The sequence below is a fragment of the Rhinoderma darwinii genome, chromosome 12, assembly GCF_050947455.1.
Source record: "Rhinoderma darwinii isolate aRhiDar2 chromosome 12, aRhiDar2.hap1, whole genome shotgun sequence".
NCBI classification, from domain to species: domain Eukaryota; kingdom Metazoa; phylum Chordata; class Amphibia; order Anura; family Rhinodermatidae; genus Rhinoderma; species Rhinoderma darwinii.
Window position 1 is genome coordinate 4,944,729 of NC_134698.1, and position 24,983 is coordinate 4,969,711.

At 42.4% G+C, this 24,983-nt stretch overlaps 1 protein-coding gene across 1 annotated transcript; it reads right to left on the reverse strand.

Annotated features, from left to right (window-relative positions):
• Positions 1–201: 201 nt before the first annotated feature.
• CRABP2 (cellular retinoic acid binding protein 2) lies at positions 202–24,983 on the reverse strand. The gene is made up of 4 exons (XM_075844852.1): positions 24,636–24,983; positions 6,173–6,351; positions 1,863–1,979; positions 202–1,376 (listed from the first exon to the last, which is right to left on the reverse strand). Exons 1-4 carry the CDS (start codon positions 24,703–24,705, stop codon positions 1,326–1,328), a joined length of 417 nt encoding a protein of 138 aa, XP_075700967.1. The 5' UTR covers positions 24,706–24,983; the 3' UTR covers positions 202–1,325.

Genomic DNA, 24,983 nt, shown 5'->3' on the forward strand with positions numbered 1-24,983 from the left:
CTAATGTGGGGAATAGACACCGGATCCAACGAATGACAATGGGATCTGCCATCAATCTAATGTCTATAGGGTCTGGCAGGATGGACTTGGAGGTACCAGGGTTGACAACCGTTCCCTAATCGTTTGCCCAGACACAAGAAGTCGAAACAATACACAAAAAGAATAAGATTTTTTCATCTTTAATTAATTAAAAAAACATATTGACAAATAAATATAGAAACAATGCACAAACTAGAAAAAAGAAGCAACGTGAGAAATTTCTACTTCGGGAAATAATTATTTTAGCTCGTAGTACTACATTCTCTAGCCATGTGTTTACATACATAAAAAATGTATAAAATGCTTAAAGCCAGTCACATAGTAAAAAGAAAATCCATTTTCTTTTCGTGGGCACTGGTAAATTTTGGCAAGTAGGAAATTTTATTTATAAGGTAAAAACAGACAAGATGGACGCCTTCCATAAAATCAAAAATATCAAAAACTTTGACATTTTTGCCCCTTAGGCCTCATGTAGTAAGACAATGTAAAAAATAAAGTGGCCCCATTGGCCATGGCAACCAATCAGTTGGACACGAGGCCCAATTTTAATACATGAGGCGCATTATTCTCCAGTATGGTCCGAAGAAGAAATGTGAGGGAAATATTTACCCGGCCAGGGCCACAATTTAGTGTTTTTCTTGAAGGCCTAATATTTCTTCTTTTTTCATCTAAAAGATTCACTTTTCAATGAACCGTCATCTTGTTTTCTTCCATTTCACATTCGTACAACTTGCACGTGTCTTAATATCCAGTGTGTCTTATAGTTTAAAATACGGGGGAAAAAAACCCTTCCGGATATTGTTTAGTACTATGGCTCGCTACTTAATCACATTTTTGCCTCATAATCTATGACCAAATTCTTACTACCAAGAGCCTTCCCTACAACACATTGTTTTGTTGGTAGCTCATCTTAAAACAGTAAGCAAATCAAGATGGCTGTACATTCAAAATGGCCGACAAAAATTCCCTAACGCGTTTTGGAATGGTCCATCTAATCTATGGATTAAACTTTTGTTTTATCACGCACTAATTGACAATTCAATCATCGACCCGTCTTCAATTCACATTCCCGTTAACGCCGCTCCCCGGTGCCCACTTTGGGTAAGGTCATTTCTACCGTCTTCCAAAGAGTTAATGAAAGATGGCAGACATCACAGGAGAAGCCTTGGCTTAACGTTATGTTACTGTAAACGGGATACTCTCTGCTTCATTATAAGTGTTATATAAGATTCAGACTATTGGCCGGAAAAGGTCACGCCTCGGGTCCCTTGGGTGGGTTCATTGGTTTATTCTTTTATGTAAATCCGTGTGCAGATGACGTCATCAGCAGTCATGGTCTGTAGGAAAAATAAAAGAAGGTTAATGTATAGTTTGACGTTATGGTCATCATAAGGTCAACATGTACGGTTAAAATTTGTAAAAAAAAAAAACATTCCTGTCGGATTATGGAGATGGCTTTGTTCGGGGGCAAGATGAAGTGCCACTTGGGCCGTTTTTGACGGTATCCGAAGGACACCCGATAGTCTTCACGGACCCGTTCACTTTAGCGGGTGATTTGGGTCCGTAAAAAATGGTCCGAGTGTCCGATCCGAGGAAAGATATAACATGTCCTATCTTTCCTCGGATCACTGATGGGACTCGGACGGCACACACGGCCGTGTGCATGAGGTGTTAAGGCCAAAACTAGGTTGCGTCATTAAGGGGTTAATTAGGGTTAAATCTTTGCGTCTTTTTATGATTTAGCACATCGTTTAGATCAAAAAAGATCTTGGACTATTAAGAACAAATGTTTGGCTTTGTTGCATTTGTTACACTTTTCTTACCAGGATAAGTTCTCCATCGTTGGTCAGTTCTCTTGACCAGGCAGTCTTGGGTCCATCCCCTTTAAGAAGCCTTTGTTCACACACAATCTTGTTCTCACTTTCCCATTTGGCCAGGCTCTGAAGAGAGACAAAGATAAAAGAAGGAGACACTTAATTAAATAACAAACAGGCCCTCCAGACGAGGATACCATGACCATCATCCATCATATGCAGGAGACAGCGGCCAACCTCATGGAAGCTCATCCTTGAGAAATTTAACACACTCAATTGACTCTTGTCTTCCACATTTCCCTGATTCATCAATGTCGTGACTGTGGAAAGTGAATGGGGGCAGGGAGACAGTCATTACTGACTCATTGATTGATCCCTCAAGACTGTGCACAGACCAGGCCCTAGAAAAATTCCAAGTTTGGAATATGCCAATGCCCTCCTTACCATGCATGGTCAATCCATGGAGGTGGCAGGGATAAGCTTCTTCTAGACTCCTTTTGGTAAAATCCAGTCTTACCAAATCATTTTCCCACCTATATAAGATGTTGTTGGGTAAGGGTTTCGGGCAGTTTCTTGAGCCCTCAGCCTCAAATATCTAGGTTTTTTCTGAACATTGTTGTAATGAGACCAAAATTTTCAGAAAGGCTGTAGAGAGTACACCAACGGTTGGAGAGACTGGCAACCACTATGGCCCTTCGGGTCCAATCATTCTCTTTATTATGGAAAATGGAAGGATTTGGTCTTCACGTATAGATATTTCAGCATGGTGCAACATCTCTTGTTAGGTATTAAGAAGTGGTTCTGCTAGTACCTGGGAGAAGAGACACGTGCCCAGGGTCTTTTGCCCGGTGTCCCGGGTTTCTTGGCACCAGCAAATTGCGATCTCCCTCTACTCCAGTGCTCCAGGTATCTTTAGAGTCTACTAACACCCATGATATTAAGCCCTTCCAACTCTACCCTACAATCCTCTCTCAGTGTGCTATTCGACCACTAATGAAGCCATGATGGACCACCAAAACCAGACATTCTTGTGTCTGCCCTAGACCATGACGCACTAGAAGAGACGCTGCCTATTAATATCTCCCTTTACTTAGTAATCCAGCCTTCAATCAGCCTTCAGTCCATCATATTTAACAAAAAGAACAGAAGATAGGTGCCGATATATTATTAAACTAGAGAATGAACAAAGGAGAATTTCAAGAGGAGCCATCGAAGCGAAGTATGGGAGTCATATATCAGATAGTGAGATCAGAATCATGTACGACTTGAGGAACCAGAGTGTGTGACCCGTCTCTAGACTTCTCATGCTTGAAGGAGCCCATCTGAGGCTTTTGTTTAAGGTGGCACCATGCCATGCTTTGTCCTTCTCGCTTTATTACAAGGTAATGACTTCTTACAATGGATATTTCGAAGTCTCATAATGAGTTTTAACACTTGCTCGATGCCCTTGTTATAATGAGTTGTGTTAAAATGTTCCATGACCTACCTCGCTGTAGAAGCAGACACCTTCTATGGAATCATGGATGATAAATCAGGCCAACCCACCGCTTCTAAAGAAGTTCTGAGAATATCTGCTTGATCTATAGCCCGGTGATAGATTTTAAGGGAGGCTACTAGTCAAGGAATTCCTTTAATATGTACAGAACTGTAGGGTTGAGCCCGCCACTGGGAAAGGTCCTTACATCCTAACTAGACTGGTCTAGAGGACGCAAGTCTACCTTCTTAGTAGCTCCTCAAAGCTACTATATTTCATATAGTCTCCGTCCCACTGTGAGGGTCCACATGACACTATCCTACAACCCTCGGATTTCTTTGAGCTCCTTTATTAACATTCGGGACCATGTACAATACATCCGATAGTTCAGCCTTGATGGACATCCTAATTTCAAGGAAATTAAGACTATTGGGATCCCTTCTTTTTGATGTCGAAGAATTTGAAGACTCTTTATAGGCTCCATCTACAGGGGGTCGTCCGAGAAGAAGACACGTCCTAACAGAGCCAAGGGTTTGTAAAGTAGACAATCCCTTTAAGAAAATTCTTCTTCAAATTTTCTATCCCTAAATCCAAACATGTGTAATATTTTTTCCCCCTTCCCTCTATGGGAGTGTAAGTAAGAAGCGTTTAGCTTAGGTATTCCATGCGAGATTGGGCAAGGTCTCACATCGGTGCTGAGTTTCTTTATGGCAGGGATTCAACATCACCTCACCTTACCCAACCGCAAATGACTTGACGGAAAGCAATCCAGGAGAACGGCAATTTCGTCTCTGCTAAAATAGTTACTCGATGATTTGCCTCGAAGTCCGGCCTAAAACTGTCCTGCACCGGGACACGAGGGGCGTGGAGATTCCAGTTTCCACCCTTTCAGTTTCCAAAACTGGGACTGTGACTGTGGTGAGGACACGGGGCTATGTCGGGGTTAATCGACGCACGATAAATAAATAGCTTTATGACTCATTACCTCGGACGGGGAAGCCAAATGATTCCGGCCTGCTTGTCACTAGCCTTTAATATGTTATTAGAAATCTCCCCGCACGCCGTAAAACAGGGACGGATTTGGTCCATGATTTAATGGCTCGCCAATGGCAGGGATGGGCGCCCCTAAAATAACGAGCCATTTTTTTTTTCTTATTTCTGCTGAAACAATGAGTTCTGTGTTCCCGGCACCTGCGAGCCGAAATCCAAATGTGGTTTTATGGGTATTTTTTTGACACTCGCGTGCAAAAATAAATGACAGTATTAAATCGCATCTGGTCGGCAGTAAAGTAACTTGTCTTTTCGGGGATGGAAAAGCTCGCGTTCATTTTTCTATCCCACTGGGAACTTGGAGTGAAGGGAAAGAGAGGTGTCGTATTGGTGACGTGTAGTGATGATAAGTCACATGACCATCAATGACACCTTCTAATGGTTCACAGGTTGGTGAATGGTTCGTAGCTCGGTTTTTTCGGAAGCCATGGCCTGGTCAGTGAGGTCGATTATAACCAGATATCATAGTTTTATTTCTAACCTACTACTGGGCTCTTTACGTGTCCCCCCATTATTGTAGGTTGTCCTGCCCGTGATGCTGCAGGAGACGGATACAACCTACATCGGGTCGCGGGCACATCCATTACATCATGGTGGCCGTCAGGGTAATACAAGTGGTACTGCTGCCATTGGTCGCTCTCTACGTATTTATGAGACTGGTAATGTGGCTGGTAGGGACAATGACTGGCACTGTTGTGGGGTATCTGTGGCTTTCTCAATATGAGGCACTGTGGCTGACAATTTGAATGGGACACTGGGGGTGGAATTGTTACATGGCACTGTGGACGGTATTGTTATAGGCTATATGGTGGCTCTGTTATGGGGGTGCTGGGGGTCATTGTGAATGGCATTGTTATGAGGCATTATAGGACCACCGTTATTGAGCATTAATCGATAGAGGCACTGTGACTGGCATTGTTGTGGGCTATATGGTGGCACTGTTATGGGGGCACTGTGGCTGGCTCGATTATGGGGTTACTGTGGGGCACTGTGAATGGCATTGTTATGAGGCATTGTAGCACCTGCGTTATTGAGCATTAAAGATGGCTTTGTCATGGAGGCACTGTGGTTGGCCCAGTTATGGGCTATAAGTTGGCGCTGTTGTGAGGGCACTGTGGCTGGCTCCGTTATGGGGTACTGTGGGGTACTGTGAATGGCATTGTTATGGGTTATGTGTTGGCACTGTAATGGGGGCACTGTGGCTGACTGTTATGGGGGTACTGTGGGACACTATGAATGGCATTGTTATGAGGCATTGTAGCACCACCGTTATTGAGCTTTAAGGATGGCTTTGTCATGGAGGCACTGTGTCTGGCCCAGATATGGGGGCACATTGAATGGCATTGTTATGAGTTATGTGGAGGCACTGTTATGGGGGCACTGTGGCTGACTCTGTTATGGGGGCACTGTGGCTAACTCTGTCATGGGGGTACTGTGGGGCACTGTTAATTGCATTGTTATTAAGGATGGCTTTGTCAGGGAGGCACTGTGGCTGGCCCAGTTATGAGGGCACAGTGGGTGGCATTGTTATGGACCCTGTAGCCACTGCTATTGGGGTACTGTGGCTCAATCTGTTACGGGGCCCGATGAATGGCATTGTTTTGAGGCACTATTATCTGGCATTGTGGATTGCATTGTTATGGGGACACTATGGCTGTCATTGCCCTTCCCCCATAGTAATAAGTTCATTGCATTCATCCATTACAATTACGTCTGTAATTTGATTGGTCACTCTGGCTGTGCCACCGGTACCACCTGGAATACCCACACTGGCAGAAGAGGAGCAGATAGTTACCTTACAGGGACGACCGTCTACCGTCTGCTCCTCAAACTCCTCTCCGATTTTGAAGTTGATCTCGGTGGTGCGGACGGTGGTGGAGGTTTTGATGTAGAAGGACTCATCCTCCTGCTTTATCTCCACGGCCGGCTTCGAGGCAGCGGCTACTGCTATTTTCCGTAGCATGACATTGACGCCTGTGGAAAACGGGAAAGCGCGAGTTATAAAAGCGTCACCAATAATTGAAAAAAATTCTTAAAATGTTTTTCCAAAAATTATTTTTGTCTCAATGTCTGATTATCCAAAAACCGGTGACCGGTGGAATTTTACCAAAATGACCAGACCAGATGACAAATATATTACTTTGCTTTCGTGGCAGGAAATTTGTGTCGTCAAATTGCGCATTAAAAAGGTCACTCAGTGTCAGCTGGTGGAGGAGACAGCGCAGACGTCCTCCCGACAGCTAATTTTATCCCCATTTGTCATACGAATGTCTGTCACCGTAGTGGGGGAACCCTACACCACATACACCACGCCTGAAATGTTCCCGCACCTGTGGGAAATTACACTTTACGCTTCCAAGTTCTATAAATTGCACAAAATGGGCGGTAAAATGTATAAATAAAAGAAATATAAGAGATAAAAACATGATTATTTTTTATTTTCTTTATTTTTTATTTTTTAAATAATGTAAAAAAAAATGTCATATACACAGTGGTCGAGGTTCTGCCTGCCCCACCCCCCCCCTCCCCCAAAGTACCAGTCTGGGAGCCAGAAGAAAGTATGGTCTGGAGTTTGTTTATTTAGGGGTCTGGTCTGGGGTCTGTATTTATTTAGGGGGTCTGGTCTGGGGGTCTGTATTTATTTAGGGGTCTGGTCTGGGGTCTGTATTTATTTAGGGGTCTGGTCTGGGGGCTGCATTTATTTAGGGGGTCTGGTCTGGGGTCTGTATTTATTTAGGGGGTCTGGTCTGGGGGTCTGTATTTATTTAGGGGTCTGGTCTGGGGTCTGTATTTATTTAGGGGTCTGGTCTGGGGGCTGCATTTATTTAGGGGGTCTGGTCTGGGGTCTGTATTTATTTAGGGGTCTGGTCTGGGGGGTCTGTATTTATTTAGGGGTCTGGTCTGGGGTCTGTATTTATTTAGGGGTCTGGTCTGGGGGCTGCATTTATTTAGGGGGTCTGGTCTGGGGTCTGTATTTATTTAGGGGGTCTGGTCTGGGGTCTGTATTTATTTAGGGGTCTGGTCTGGGGTCTGTATTTATTTAGGGGTCTGGTCTGGGGGCTGCATTTATTTAGGGGGTCTGGTCTGGGGTCTGTATTTATTTAGGGGTCTGGTCTGGGGTCTGTATTTATTTAGGGGTCTGGTCTGGGGTCTGTATTTATTTAGGGGTCTGGTCTGGGGTCTGTATTTATTTAGGGGGTCTGGTCTGGGGGTCTGTATTTATTTAGGGGTCTGGTCTGGGGTCTGTATTTATTTAGGGGTCTGGTCTGGGGGCTGCATTTATTTAGGGGGTCTGGTCTGGGGTCTGTATTTATTTAGGGGGTCTGGTCTGGGGGTCTGTATTTATTTAGGGGTCTGGTCTGGGGGCTGCATTTATTTAGGGGGTCTGGTCTGGGGTCTGTATTTATTTAGGGGGTCTGGTCTGGGGGTCTGTATTTATTTAGGGGTCTGGTCTGGGGTCTGTATTTATTTAGGGGTCTGGTCTGGGGGCTGCATTTATTTAGGGGGTCTGGTCTGGGGTCTGTATTTATTTAGGGGTCTGGTCTGGGGTCTGTATTTATTTAGGGGTCTGGTCTGGGGTCTGTATTTATTTAGGGGTCTGGTCTGGGGTCTGTATTTATTTAGGGGTCTGGTCTGGGGTCTGTATTTATTTAGGGGTCTGGTCTGGGGTCTGTATTTATTTAGGGGGTCTGGTCTGGGGGTCTGTATTTATTTAGGGGTCTGGTCTGGGGTCTGTATTTATTTAGGGGTCTGGTCTGGGGTCTGTATTTATTTAGGGGTCTGGTCTGGGGTCTGTATTTATTTAGGGGTGTGGTCTGGGGGCTGCATTTATTTAGGGGGTCTGGTCTGGGGTCTGTATTTATTTAGGGGTCTGGTCTGGGGTCTGTATTTATTTAGGGGTCTGGTCTGGGGTCTGTATTTATTTAGGGGTCTGGTCTGGGGTCTGTATTTATTTAGGGGGTCTGGTATCTGTATTTATTTAGGGGTCTGGTCTGGGGGTCTGTATTTAGGGGTCTGGTCTGGGGGTCTGTATTTAGGGGTCTGGTCTGGGGTCTGTATTTAGGGGTCTGGTCTGGGGTCTGTATTTATTTAGGGGGTCTGGTCTGGGGTCTGTATTTATTTAGGGGTCTGGTCTGGGGTCTGTATTTATTTAGGGGTCTGGTCTGGGGTCTGTATTTATTTAGGGGGTCTGGTCTGGGGGCTGCATTTATTTAGGGGTCTGGTCTGGGGTCTGTATTTATTTAGGGGTCTGGTCTGGGGGTCTGTATTTATTTAGGGGTCTGGTCTGGGGGGTCTGTATTTATTTAGGGGTCTGGTCTGGGGTCTGTATTTAGGGGTCTGGTCTGGGGTCTGTATTTATTTGGGGGTCTGGTCTGGGGTCTGTATTTATTTGGGGGTCTGGTCTGGGGTCTGTATTTATTTAGGGGTCTGGTCTGGGGTCTGTATTTATTTAGGGGTCTGGTCTGCGGTCTGTATTTATTTAGGGGTCATGTCTGGGGTCTGTATTTATTTAGGGGTCATTTCTGGGGTCTGTATTTGTTTAGGGGTCTAGTTTGGGGTCTGTATTTATTTAGGAGTCTGGGATCTGTATTTGTTTAGGGGTCTGGTGTCTGTGTTTGTTTAGGGGTCTGGTCTGGAGTCTGTATTATGGGGGTCTGCTTTTGGGTCTGTATTTAAGGGGTCCAGTCTGGGGTCTGTCTTTATTTAGGGGGTCTGGTATGGGGGTCTGTATTTAGGGGGTCCAGTCTGGGTTCTGTCTTTATTTAGGGGGTCTGGTATGGGGGTCTGTATTTAGGGGGTCCGGTCTGAGGTCTGTATAAAGGGGGTCAGGGGTGTGTATTTATTTAGGGGGTCTGGTCTGGGGTGTGTATTTATTTAGGGGGTCTGGTCTGGGGATCTGCATTTGTTTAGAGGGTCTGTGGTCATATTCACTTTTTTTGTGATTGAAATGCGGTGGGTTGGGGGCATGTCCTATATAAATGGGCTTCGACCATTTCCGTCATCTCCCTGATGTCCCTTCTGGAAAGTTCTTATACAAGTCTGAAAGACAGAAAAGAAAGGTGAGATGATGGGGGTAGTTGAGGAGGGGTTTCGGATGGACGATGAATACTTCTACATTCCACGTCTAAAAATATTCGACAACTTGTTTTCCAACCCTTGAGAACGGAATCTGTAAAATTTTTGCAAAAATATCTGACGCGCCTGTTATCCCATCATCGCCTTCAGGCAATGTACCTGCAAAAAAACAAGGGCCGTGACGGACCTAAAAGACGCGTTTGTCATTGTGGAAATTTTTTAAATGAAGTAAAACAAATTGCTCTGTTGTTTATGGTGAACGCCACGTACGACGACCAGATCAAAGGAGATTCATGAAAACCGCCACGTGTGGAAAAATGCGAAAATTCAGAAGATATATGAGGCAAATTCCTACATGACACTGACAAAGCAAGACTACAAAAACATTCACCTGGGCCGTCATGGAAAAGAATACTTATGGGGGCACTTCTCGAGTTCTTTTACAAACGGAGGGGGTCGGTAACCCTCACCGCTTTAGCCTTGGAACCCCGGAGCTTCAAGTTACCCCTGTGCCTACTGAAGGGCTGGAGGTACAAAGGGTAATTTTGTCCCATATGAGAAGACCATCAATTTATAGCACTGATCTCCTTCTAAGAGGCCTGTTGGGCTTGATCAGGCCAAGGTTCGACTGCAAATCCGGCACCCATTTCTAGTTTGGCCCCTTTCCGTAGAAGTGACTACTGTAGATCTCCATAAGAGTATGGAGAGCCTTTAGTGTCACCCAGTAACGATGCCATTTGTTGCTAGGCAACCACTCGAAACTTTGCAGGTTCATAGTATTCTAAACTACCTGGAATCTGATTGGTTGCCACCAGTTTTTCCAACGCTCCCCCACTCTTCCCCACTATGACTATGAATCTTATAATTACCGATGGTAGAAGATAAGATATTTTTTGTTTTCCTGGAAAAGAGAAGTCGTTATACTTGGAAATACACAATACCCGTATTGTTAGGAATCGAGGACATGAACTCAAGGAACATGACCGGAGAATTGTAATTGGCCGAGCATCGAAAGGGATGACTGGTGTGTCGTGTGAGGCCCGAACCCTCCAAAAAGATACAAGATTAGGGCAGACATATGATTTCCCGGCGTCACTTCTTGGTAATAGAGACGAGTATGATCCAGTAGGGAATAAAAAGAAGGAGCTGTCATTTCCCATATAAGACCCATCTCGTCTGGAATGAATGAAGAATAAAGACCTTGTTTGCTCGGGGCCTTGGCTGCCGATGGAGGTAACGCTGGCAGACACCGAGCTCAGGCCCCTCCCGGGGTTAATTAAATCTTCTCCTATCAAATGTGACCCGTGATACCCTTTACATCAACCCGTAGGAGGAATTGTTCCCAAGAAATGTATTATATCGTTTTTGATTTTACATTTTTTTTTATAAAATTCACATCTTTTTTTTACTTTATTTTACATTTTCTAGGCTACAAAAAAAAGAAGATTTAATTAATGTGATAAAAAGCCTATTTTTTTTTTTTTTACCAATATTATTTTATTTTTTATTAGATTTTTATATTTTTAATTTAACTTGGTTTGGTTTTTTTTCTATATAAAACATTTATTTGAATGAGATACTAACTACATGTCTTAGCATTAGGACCCAGGAGCAAAAAGTTACCCCTTACTGCCTACAGATTAAAAGTGCTGGAGGTCCATAACTTCCTTTTGTCCCATATGAGGAGATCAGAACATTTAAATCAAGTCCCTATATATAGGAATGTTTTTGAGTTGTAAACGAGCCATGTAAACGAGCGCCGATCATTGAGACAGATCATTGATCGCCGCTCGTTTGCTCAACGAGGAGCTATGTAGGGGGACGAGCAGTCGTTACTTACGATCGCTCGTCCCCATACATTTCCATCATGTCGGCAGCGCATCTATGTGTTCATCTACGTGTTTATAAACCCAGTTGTCTTGCCAACAGCGATAAAATGTAACGCTGCATAAACTACACCATGATCGTTTGCTCATTCATCGGCTGATCGTTGCCCGGTTTACACAGGGCAAGGATTGGGAATGAGCGTACATACGATTGCTCGCTTGCCTGATCATTGGCCCATGTAAAAGGGCCTTTAGGCTCTGGCGCCTGGGTGTGTCCGCAGCCCTATAATAAAGGGGGTTTTACACTGGAAGTTTATCGGGCAGACGAGCGTTCACAGAACGCTCTTTGCCGATAATTGCCCTGTGTAAATAGGGCAGCGATCAGCTCGATCATCTCCTGATCATATCGTTTTAAAAAAGTTCAATATTATCGTGTCGGCAGCACATCTTGGTGTGTAAACAGGGAGACGCGGCGCCGACATGATAATAATGTATGGGGACGAGTGATCAGAGTAACGACCGCTCGTCCCCATCCATAGCTCCGTGAGACAGGAGCAAACGAGCACCGATCAACGACGTCTCATTGATCGGCCGGTGTAAAAGAGCCTTTAAGGTTCCTGCCTGTAGGAGTGACACCTGTAGATCTCCATAGGAGTGTGGAGAGCCTTTAGTGTCACCCAATAATGATGGCACTTGTTGCTAGGCAACCACCCGACACTGGGCATTTTAGTTTAAAAAAAATCATTTTCCAAACGAACTTAGAAAATCTGATTGGTTTCCGTGGACAAGTTTTTCTAAACCCCTTCTCCCAAAAAGAAAGGGCTTGACATGTTACGGGGCAGAAAGACTTGGACTGGTGAATTTTTTATCGCAGGGGGGGGGGGGAAATGCAATTTTAAGGGGTCTTTACAAATGTTTGTCAATAGACTTGCCACATTCCAGTTCTGATTTTAGACAATGATGTAGAGTCACTTATCTCATCGAGGTGTGAAATACTTTGCAAATCAGAGAGTGGAAACCCCTCGAATACAAGACGACCTTCTTCTTCATTCCCGGCCTTCTTGACTTCACGCTTTGATCTTTCTATGGGCTGATAAAGCGGAAGGCCATAAAGTCTTAAGGAGATTTACACAATCCTCCAAGACAATAGAGAAGGCACTAAAACTCGAGAGCTGGGGAACCAGCGTGTGCCCATCTAATAACCATAAAAATTGCGTTGGCCGATTGGCTTTTTTTTGTTGGATGTAAAAAATTAACCGCTCAATGTCCAGAGGTTAAACTAAGGTTGAAGGAGGAGATCAAAATGACATTGCAATTTGGAAAGGTCAAGGAAACAGAGTCGAATCTGATTGGGGTCATAAGTCATTATAATAAGTCCATGGGGGCAATCCCAGACGAGGTGGGCCTGTGGCAAAAAGAAAAATTGGAATTGTGGACCAACCGTCTCATTCCTCGGGGAGAGTACAGAATGACCCTCATACTAGTTGCCAAAACTTTGACGTGCCCTTTGCAGGTCCTCACCTCCCGTAGAGAAAAAAGGGCGTCATGTGGCCATGTGGGGTTATTGGTCCCTATCACCACTAATCTATTTATTCCAAATGGTGCAAATGCCCTCATAATTCACAGTAAAAGACTCATGAGGCCAGTGAGGCTAAGCCAAAAGTAATCACAGGTGGCTCCTTGTAGTCCACAAGGATCCATCTTGGACTACTTTTGGCTTAGCCACAATGGTTTCATGGGTCTGTTACGATGAATTATGGGAAACTCTTAAAGGGCATTTGCCCCATAAACATGTTTATACATGGATGTAGTCAGTGGGGGGAACAAAGGGCCTTTTTACTAGGTAGACCAAACAAAAAGTGGGACAGGCCCGTATTACACACAAACTAGAGGAATCTTTTTGGAATTGTCTATATAAAATTAAATACTAGATACTATCAGTTAGATAGAACTAGCTAGGTATCCTTAGTTAGATAATGCTATTCGGATATTACTAGTTAGATAGTACTAATGACTTAGATACCAATTGTTAAATGTTCCTTATTAGATACGCCTAGTCAGATACATCCAGTTAAATAGGTACCACAAGTTAGATATCTCCACCAGTTCACTATTTATTTATTTCTGTAAGGGTGGTCTTACAAGGCCCGACGATACAGATCGTTGATCGACGCTCGTTTGCTCCTGTCTGACGGAGCTATGGACGGGGACGAGCGCTCGTTACTCCGATCGCTCGTCCTCATACATTATCATCATGTGGGCAGCGCGTCTCTGTTTACACACCAAGATGCGCTGCCGACATGATAATATTTTACTTTTTAAAAACGATACGATCAGCTGATGATTGAGTGATTGCTCGTTCATCTGCTGATCGCTGCCCATTTTACACAGGGCGATTATCGGGAACGAGCGTTCTATGAGCCCTTGTCTGCCCGATAATCGTCCTGTGTAAAACCCCCTTTATCTAGATATTACTCGATAGGGCTCTAATTTATAGATACCACAAATTAATTTGATAATGGGTTGGACACCATTACTTAGATACGAATAGTTAGATACCACTTGTTAGTCACCACCACTTAGAATCCCCCCCACCCCCAGTTTTTAGATTCCACTAGTTAGATAGATAATGGGTTGGGCACCATCACTTAGATAAGCTGTTGTGAAACTACAATTCCCAGCATGCCCTGGCAGTTTTTGACTGGAATAATAAAGCCTTTCACTGTCAGGGCATGATGGGAATTGTAGTATTACAGCAGCTGGAGTGCCAAAGGTTGCTGACCCCTGTACTAAGGCCTAGTTCACACTGAGTTTTTTTTTGCAGGCAGATTTTGACCTTGACTTTGTCGCAGTTTTGGTGCCATTTTTCGCGGACCGCGGGCAAAAAACGGTCTGAAAATCGCTCGTGAACGTAAGTTTTTTCTGCCTCCTATGGATTTCAACGGGAGGTCAGAGGCGGAACCGCAGCAATGAAGGACATGCCGCTTTTTTTTCCCGTGAGCGGTGAAAAGCCGCTCTGAAAAAAACCACCTCTGCCTCCCATTGAAATCAATGGGGGGCAATTACAGTCGTTTTTTAGCGCCGATTCCGACACGGTATCCGCGTCAAAATCAGCACCAAAAAACTCAGTCCGAACTAGGCCTAATAGTTAGATACCACTTGTTAGTCACCACCACTTCGATTCCACCAGTTAGTTAGATAATAGGTTGGGCGCCATTACTTAGATACCATGAGTTAGATACCACTAGTTAGTTACATCCTGGGTTAGGCCCCATCACTTCGATACCATTGGTTATTTAGATATAATAGTCAGAAAATTGTCCTCAAAATATCCGTATCCCACCTGTGACTCCCAACCAACAATAAAATACTATGAATTTTTCCTGCAGTTGGAGAAGCCTGTGGTGAAAAATCAGATTTATTTTGGAGGACGTAGAAGGAGTTCCGTGAAAAATTTGCAACCCCAAACGTCCTCCTTCCAGCTGGCCGAGCTGTTCTGGTTGAGAGCCAAGATTCTGCCAGCGACCTGGCTGTCCAACGTCGATCGAAACACTGGGAGCGTGGAGGGTGGTGGAGGGGAGGATGTAGAGGGACAACTCAAGTCCCTGCACCTGTTGTGTGCGGCCTGTACTAAATACTATTGGGATTTAGCGCATTAACCCCATCACCACCGACATGCAATTGGGATTAACCATTAAATTCTGAAATGTTAAAGAAATAGAAACCTGGCACGTTTATGGCTCTGACAGCTGGCGCCTGTCTCTTTAATTATTTTGAGGTCCCGGATATGTTGGGATGACTGGGAAGACTCTGTGGAACGGAATACAATCCGTTTTCCAAAGCTCAAAAGTAATATAGAAAATTGAATTTGGTAATAGAGACAGATCAGCTCCTCCTCCCTCCTCCCTCTCCCTGCACAGCAATCTCTACAATGTCACAGAGCATGCTCACTACATAATTATATATATATATACAATCAGAAGGTGGTACATTCATTTCAAATAGGGCCATAGACGCTTTACCATGTGACCAGTCAAATATTAAAATTTTTTGGCACATGCTATCGAATAACGTCCATATGACGGAGGAACAATGACGATGAACTATTGTCCGTAATATGATCAAAGCTGGAAAATGTTCACTGGTGTTAATGACAAAATGCTCCTCTATAGCGATGCCCGGCCGGGAAGTGTAGGTTTCCGTATTAAATGTCTCTGCCAATATTTTATTCAACACCTGAAGAAGGACAGGTTGGCAGGTACTTGAACCTTGAGGGACGTCAAGATCTTTGTCCTAGATCTCAGGTCAACAGGTCCCGATAGCAGATAATTCTAACGAGAACTAAACTTCCTACAAAATTTTAAGTCAAAAAAAGTTCAACATTTTTTACAATTTGGTCAATTCTTAAAGGGTGGCTCTGCCCAGATTGGGGCAACCCCTGTGGTGACCTATCAAAACTGAACTAAGTGAGACGATTGGATCCAAATAATGAAGGGCCAATCAAGAGTGAACCCGAACCCTGACCGGAACCGGAAGTAGAACCATCTTCTCTACTAAATGACTAAGAGGGTTCTTTGTGTTCTACGGAGTCAGGGAAACGGTACGCACTTCTTCTGGTATCCTCTTTGGCAATCAAGAGGAAGCCCCGTGCCCACTGGTTCATCTTTAGGACATCAAACATATACCCTAGTCGAAAAGAAATCAGCCATGGTGACTGTTTCCCTGTAGGAGCCCCATAAATAGCCCCATAAATTTCCCCATAAATAGCCCCATAAATAGCATGTCTCAGGAGCCACAATGGGCTCCGGGAATGGACTCTTGTTAATAGTCTGTCCACCTTTCCTGACCAATGAAAATCTATTTCATGAGCTCGAAAAATTATTGGACGCACTTATTCCCATCACGGAAATTTTTGGTACTATCAGAATTAAAAAAGTTTCCAGAATCTTAGGAATTAGACCCGTTAAAGTTAAAAAATACACGTACCCTGCCCCCCCCCCAAACATCCTCCAATCGAGGGGCAGAATGTTTTTGTGAGCCGTCGATATAAGGAGCTCTTAGGGCGGGTTCACACATGGCGGAATTGCACTTAAATTCCGCTGCGGACACTCCGCAGCGTTAATCCGCAGCGGAGCCGTTTCTCCATTGACTTTCACTTTAATTTAGCAGTGTTCGTTTACACGATGCGTACAATTCCGCTGCGGAGCATAGGCTGCGGAGCGGAATTTGGTGTCCGCAGCATGCTCTGTCTGTTGCGGAGCAGTGGCGGACTCATGGCGGAATTTCTCCATTGACTTCAATGGAGATTCAAAGTTCCGCAATGAAGTCCGCAGCTGTCATGCACATGTCATGTGTGCTGCGGATGCGTCTTGCTTTTTTTACTTGACATTTCTTCATTCTGGCTGGACCTATGTATTTCTAGGTCTACAGCCAGACTGAGGAAGTCAATGGGGCTCCCGTAATGACGGGAGCGTTGCTAGGAGACGTCTGTAAATAGTCACTGTCCAGGGTGCTGAAAGAGTTAAGCGATCGGCAGTAACTGTTTCTGCACCCGGGACAGTGACTACCGATCCCAATATACATGTATCTGTAAAAAAAAATGAAGTTCGTACTTACCGAGAACTCCCTGCTTCTGTCTCCAGTCCGGCCTCCCAGGATGACGTTTCAGTCTAAGTGACGGCTGCAGCCAATCACAGGCCAAGCACAGGCTGCAGCGGTCACATGGACTGCCGCGTCATCCAGGGAGGTCGGGCTGGATGCCGAAGGAGGGACGCGTCATAAAGACAACGGGCGGTAAGTATGAATTTCTTTTACTTTCACTAGGGAAAGTGCTGTCCCTTCTCTCTATCCTGCACTGATAGGGAGAAGGGAAGCACTTTTCCCGCAGTCCGCAGCAGCTAGTCCGCATCAATTTTCTGCACATTTTGTGCAGATCCGCAGCCGTAATCCGCAACCCGGATTAGGTGCGGCATTGATGCGGACAGTTGCGGAGGAATTCCGCCATGTGTGGTCATGCCCTAAGAGGGTAGACATGAAAGACTTTTTGGAAAATTTTTGAACCAGCGCCCTCTTACCCCATGAGAAGTTTCGATATGGACCCAACTCCATATTTCCATTCGTGAGGGGATTACGGGCCGTTTAGTAATGTAGATGCCACCGCTAAGGACATTTTCTAGAAGACCTCAATTTAAAGGGTCTGTCTGCCGACTAACGTGTTGAAAAATGTTGGTACCTTGATGAGATGTAGGGTATGCCCGTACTAGGTTGTGCCAGGCACACATTCCTGCGCCCTCAGGGGTATTTGACAATGTGTAGAGCAGACAAACCAGAAACCCAGATCAGACGCTTCTCGTAATCCTCGACACCGTGGTCCCCGCCAACTTTTAAAATCCTATTAAAATAAAACGACGACGCGCTTTGATATCTTTAATACTTCATTGGGCTCTTTAAATCTCCTGAATATTTATTGGAGCCGAGTATTTCCTAGGGCAATGATTTCAGTGCTGCAGGTGAGGAAGGGGTTAAGCCAAATTTAAAGGATTTAAAGGGACAGAATAAAATGTCTGCTGTATCTCAGGGATTATAGCTCTATGTATACGGGTGGGGGCAGGGTTCTGAGGACCCCAAAGAAGGAAAGATAGATATTGATATGTCCCCGTTTCTCTGCACAGTGGGGGCTGCCATATTGTATTCAAAAGACTATTCATGAGATTATTCACAAGGAGGCGATGAAAATGAAAGGAAACCAATGGCGTGAGAAGACAGCTGTCTGTATATAAGGAGTGGGGGAGGTGAGAAATCTTGTATCAGTATATAAGGAGGGGGTGATTAGCGTCATGTCTATATAAAAGAACTGGTGAGATATCGTATATCTGTATATAAGGAGGGGGTGAGAAATCTCCTATCTGTATATAAGGAGGATGTGAAGAATCTCCTATCTGTATATAAGGAGGGGGTGAGAAATCTCATATCTGTATATAAGGAGGGGGTGAGAAATCTCATATCTGTATATAAGGAGGGGGTGAGAAATCTCCTATCTGTATATAAGGAGGGGGTGAGAAATCTCATATCTGTATATAAGGAGGGGGTGATAAATCTCCTATCTGTATATAAGGAGGGAGTGAGAAATCTCATATCTGTATATAAGGAGGGAGTGAGAAATCTCATATCTGTATATAAGGAGGGGGTGAGAAATCTCCTATCTGTATATAAGGAGGGGGTGAGAAATCTCATATCTGTATATAAGGAGGGGGTGAGAAATATCATATCTGTATATAAGGAGGGGGTGAGAAATCTCATATATGTGTATAGGGAGGGGGTGAGAAATCTCATATCTGTATATAAGGAGGGGGTGATTAGCGTCATGTCTATATAAGAGAACTGGTGAGATATCGTATATCTGTATATAAGGAGGGGGTGAGAAATCTCCTATCTGTATATAAGGAGGGGGTGAGAAATCTCATATCTGTATATAAGAAGGGGGTGAGAAATATCATATCTGTATATAAGGAGGGGGTGAGAAATCTCATATATGTGTATAGGGAGGGGGTGAGAAATCTCATATCTGTATATAAGGAGGGGGTGATTAGCGTCATGTCTATATAAGAGAACTGGTGAGATATCGTATATCTGTATATAAGGAGGGGTGAGAAATCTCCTATCTGTATATAAGGAGGGGGTGAGAAATCTCCTATCTGTATATAAGGAGGGGGTGAGAAATCTCATATCTGTATATAAGGAGGGGTGAATAATCTCATATCTGTATATAAGGAGGGAGTGAGAAATCTCATATCTGTATATAAGGAGGGGTGAATAATCTAATATCTGTATATAAGGAGGGGTGAATAATCTCATATCTGTATATAAGGAGGGGTGAGAAATCTCATATCTGTATATAAGGAGGGGTGAGAAATCTCATATCTGTATATAAGGAGGGGTGAATAATCTCATATCTGTATATAAGGAGGGGTGAGAAATCTCATATCTGTATATAAGGAGGGAGTGAGAAATCTCATATCTGTATATAAGGAGGGGGTGAGAAATCTCCTATCTGTATATAAGGAGGGGGTGAGAAATCTCATATCTGTATATAAGGAGGGGGTGAGAAATCTCATATATGTGTATAGGGAGGGGGTGAGAAATCTCATATCTGTATATAAGGAGGGGGTGAGAAATCTCATATCTGTATATAAGGAGGGGTGAATAATCTCATATCTGTATATAAGGAGGGAGTGAGAAATCTCATATCTGTATATAAGGAGGGGTGAATAATCTCATATCTGTATATAAGGAGGGGTGAATAATCTCATATCTGTATATAAGGAGGGGTGAGAAATCTCATATCTGTATATAAGGAGGGGTGAGAAATCTCATATCTGTATATAAGGAGGGGTGAATAATCTCATATCTGTATATAAGGAGGGGTGAATAATCTAATATCTGTATATAAGGAGGGGTGAGAAATCTCATATCTGTATATAAGGAGGGGTAAGAAATCTCATATCTGTATATAAGGAGGGGTGAATAATCTCATATCTGTATATAAGGAGGGGTGAATAATCTCATATCTGTATATAAGGAGGGGGTGAGAAATATCATATCTGTATATAAGGAGGGGTGAGAATTCTCATATCTGTATATAAGGAGGGGTGAAGAATCTCATATCTGTATATAGGGAGGGAGGGAGAAATCTCATATCTGTATATAAGGAGGGTGAATAATCTCATATCTGTATATAAGGAGGAGTGATAAATATTGAATCTGTATATAAGGAGGGGTGAGAAATCTTGTATCTGTATATTACAAGGGGAGAGAAGTGATATATCTGTATATTAGAAGAGAGAAGTGATATATCTGTATAAAAGGAGGGGAGAGAAGTGATATATCTGTATATAAGGAGGGGAGAGAAGTGATATATCTGTATATTAGAAGAGAGAAGTGATATATCTGTATATAAGGAGGGGAGAGAAGTGATATATCTGTATATTAGAAGAGAGAAGTGATATATCTGTATATAAGGAGTGGAGAGAAGTGATATATCTGCATATAAGGAGGGGAGAGAAGTGATATATCTGTATATAAGGAGGGGAGAGAAGTGATATATCTGTATATTAGAAGAGAGAAGTGATATATCTGTATATAAGGAGTGGAGAGAAGTGATATATCTGCATATAAGGAGGGGAGAGAAGTGATATATCTGTATATTAGAAGAGAGAAGTGATATATCTGTATATAAGGAGGGGAGAGAAGTGATATATCTGTATATTAGAAGAGAGAAGTGTTATATCTGTATATAAGGAGGGGAGAGAAGTGATATATATGTATATTAGAAGAGAGAAGTGTTATATCTGTATATTAGGACAAGATATGGACAAATAATCCCCAGTATCTGTGTATTAGGATCAGATTTTATCTCTTAACCTTTCATATCTATGTATTAGAATAGAGACTTAATTCTTCGCATGAACCCCCAAATTGCCTGTGTATTAGGATCAGATCTCATCTATTAACTCCTGATTATAAAATGAGTGAGATATGGTCTCCACTATCTGTGTATTAGGACAATACGAGACATAATATCTTACATGAAACGCCAAATTACCTTTGTATTAGAATCAGCTCTCATCTATTAACCCCTAATATCTGTGTATTAGGATGAGATATGGTCTTCTATAGCTGTGTATTAGGATGATACGAGATATAATTTTTTTAATGAACCCCCCAAATATCTGTGTATTAGGATGATACGAGATATAATTACTTACATTACCCGCAAATTACCTGTGTATTAGGATCAACTCTTATCTATTACCCCTGATATCTGTGTATTAGGATAATATATGATTCCCAATATCTGTGTATTTGGACGATTTTAGACATAATACCTCACACGAGACATAATAATTTACATGAACCCCCAATTCTCTGTGTATTAGGATCAGATCTCCTCTATTAACCCCTGATATCTGTATATTAGGATGATACGAGACATAATAATTTACATGAACCCCCAATTCTCTGTGTATTAGGATCAGATCTCCTCTATTAACCCCTGATATCTGTATATTAGGATGATACGAGACATAATAATTTACATGAACCTCCAATTCTCTGTGTATTAGGACCAGATCTCCTCTATTAACCCCTGATATCTGTATATTAGGATGATACGAGACATAATAATTTACATGAACCTCCAATTCTCTGTGTATTAGGATCAGATCTCCTCTATTAACCCCTGATATCTGTATATTAGGATGATACGAGACATAATAATTTACATGAACCTCCAATTCCCTGTGTATTAGGATCAGATCTCCTCTATTAACCCCTGATATCTGTATATTAGGATGATACGAGACATAATAATTTACATGAACCTCCAATTCTCTGTGTATTAGGACCAGATCTCCTCTATTAACCCCTGATATCTGTATATTAGGATGATACGAGACATAATAATTTACATAAACCCCCAATTCTCTGTGTATTAGGACCAGATCTCCTCTATTAACCCCTGATATCTGTATATTAGGATGATACGAGACATAATAATTTACATAAACCCCCAATTCTCTGTGTATTAGGACCAGATCTCCTCTATTAACCCCTGATATCTGTATATTAGGATGATACGAGACATAATAATTTACATGAACCCCCAATTCTCTGTGTATTAGGACCAGATCTCATCTATTAACCCCTGATATCTGTATATTAGGATGATACGAGAAATAATAATTTACATGAACCCCCAATTCTCTGTGAATTAGGACCAAATCTCATCTATTAACCCCTGATATCTGTATATTAGGATGATACGAGACATAATAATTTACATGAACCCCCAATTCTCTGTGAATTAGGACCAAATCTCATCTATTAACCCCTGATATCTGTATATTAGGATGATACGAGACATAATAATTTACATGAACCCCCAATTCTCTGTGTATTAGGATCAGATCTCCTCTATTAACCCCTGATATCTGTATATTAGGATGATACGAGACATAATAATTTACATGAACCTCCAATTCCCTGTGTATTAGGATCAGATCTCCTCTATTAACCCCTGATATCTGTATATTAGGATGATACGAGACATAATAATTTACATGAACCCCCAATTCTCTGTGTATTAGGACCAGATCTCCTCTATTAACCCCTGATATCTGTATATTAGGATGATACGAGACATAATAATTTACATGAACCCCCAATTCTCTGTGTATTAGGATCAGATCTCCTCTATTAACCCCTGATATCTGTATATTAGGATGATACGAGACATAATAATTTACATGAACCCCCAATTCTCTGTGTATTAGGATCAGATCTCCTCTATTAACCCCTGATATCTGTATATTAGGATGATACGAGACATAATAATTTACATGAACCTCCAATTCTCTGTGTATTAGGACCAGATCTCCTCTATTAACCCCTGATATCTGTATATTAGGATGATACGAGACATAATAATTTACATGAACCTCCAATTCTCTGTGTATTAGGATCAGATCTCCTCTATTAACCCCTGATATCTGTATATTAGGATGATACGAGACATAATAATTTACATGAACCTCCAATTCCCTGTGTATTAGGATCAGATCTCCTCTATTAACCCCTGATATCTGTATATTAGGATGATACGAGACATAATAATTTACATGAACCTCCAATTCTCTGTGTATTAGGACCAGATCTCCTCTATTAACCCCTGATATCTGTATATTAGGATGATACGAGACATAATAATTTACATAAACCCCCAATTCTCTGTGTATTAGGACCAGATCTCCTCTATTAACCCCTGATATCTGTATATTAGGATGATACGAGACATAATAATTTACATAAACCCCCAATTCTCTGTGTATTAGGACCAGATCTCCTCTATTAACCCCTGATATCTGTATATTAGGATGATACGAGACATAATAATTTACATGAACCCCCAATTCTCTGTGTATTAGGACCAGATCTCATCTATTAACCCCTGATATCTGTATATTAGGATGATACGAGAAATAATAATTTACATGAACCCCCAATTCTCTGTGAATTAGGACCAAATCTCATCTATTAACCCCTGATATCTGTATATTAGGATGATACGAGACATAATAATTTACATGAACCCCCAATTCTCTGTGTATTAGGATCAGATCTCCTCTATTAACCCCTGATATCTGTATATTAGGATGATACGAGACATAATAATTTACATGAACCTCCAATTCCCTGTGTATTAGGATCAGATCTCCTCTATTAACCCCTGATATCTGTATATTAGGATGATACGAGACATAATAATTTACATAAACCCCCAATTCCCTGTGTATTAGGATCAGATCTCCCCTATTAACCCCTGATATCTGTGTATTAGGATGATACTAGACATAATACCTCAAATTAACCCCCAATTCCCTGTGTATTAGGACCAAATCTCATCTATTAACCCCTGATATCTGTATATTAGGATGATACGAGACATAATAATTTACATGAACCTCCAATTCCCTGTGTATTAGGATCAGATCTCCTCTATTAACCCCTGATATCTGTATATTAGGATGATACGAGACATAATAATTTACATGAACCTCCAATTCTCTGTGTATTAGGATCAGATCTCCTCTATTAACCCCTGATATCTGTATATTAGGATGATACGAGACATAATAATTTACATGAACCTCCAATTCTCTGTGTATTAGGATCAGATCTCCTCTATTAACCCCTGATATCTGTATATTAGGATGATACGAGACATAATAATTTACATGAACCTCCAATTCCCTGTGTATTAGGATCAGATCTCCTCTATTAACCCCTGATATCTGTATATTAGGATGATACGAGACATAATAATTTACATGAACCTCCAATTCCCTGTGTATTAGGATCAGATCTCCTCTATTAACCCCTGATATCTGTATATTAGGATGATACGAGACATAATAATTTACATGAACCTCCAATTCCCTGTGTATTAGGATCAGATCTCCCCTATTAACCCCTGATATCTGTGTATTAGGATGATACTAGACATAATACCTCAAATTAACCCCCAATTCCCTGTGTATTAGGACCAAATCTCATCTATTAACCCCTGATATCTGTATATTAGGATGATACGAGACATAATAATTTACATAAACCCCCAATTCCCTGTGTATTAGGACCAGATCTCCCTAATCCGCCCTGATACCCGCCTATACCCCCCCGGTCCTCACATTCACATCACATATATATATATTTTCTGTTACGCCTGCCATGAAGCAGCTTAATGCCCCGAGTCCCAGCGCTGCCATCCCTCATGCCCCATTCATTCTGCCGCTGACTCACCCAAAGCTTTCAACATCTCCTCGAAATTCTCCGAATGTTTCATTTTCCAGTTTCCTGAGAAGTTGGGCATCTTTGAGGGGGTCTCTGGCAAATTGAGGGGGGGACACCACAAAAAAAAAAAAAAAAAAGGAGGATATATTAAATTCCAGCAGCGCTCCCTTGTGCAGATGGAGTCGCTTTTAGTGTAACAGCAAGTTCAGCCAAGTACAGAGGTGCCAGGGGCGGGTAGCCTGGGGGGCAGCTGTGGATACAGTGGTGTGCAGCCTCCTTGGCCAATGTATTCAGGTTAGACTAATGCACCCACCAGCGTCCTCCCGGACTATATATACCTCCCCCCTCCCTCTCACC

What these genes read in the sequence shown, in the direction of transcription:
- CRABP2 (XM_075844852.1), bottom strand. Translation starts at nt 24,705, where the DNA reads ATGCCCAACTTCTCAGGAAACTGGAAAATGAAACATTCGGAGAATTTC. An exon ending in TAGACGGTCGTCCCTGTAAG is followed by an intron (nt 1,980 to 6,172) that starts GTAACTATCTGC and finishes GTCTCTCTTCAG; the next exon opens with AGCCTGGCCAAATGGGAAAG. An exon ending in ACGATGGAGAACTTATCCTG is followed by an intron (nt 1,377 to 1,862) that starts GTAAGAAAAGTG and finishes TTTTTCCTACAG; the next exon opens with ACCATGACTGCTGATGACGT.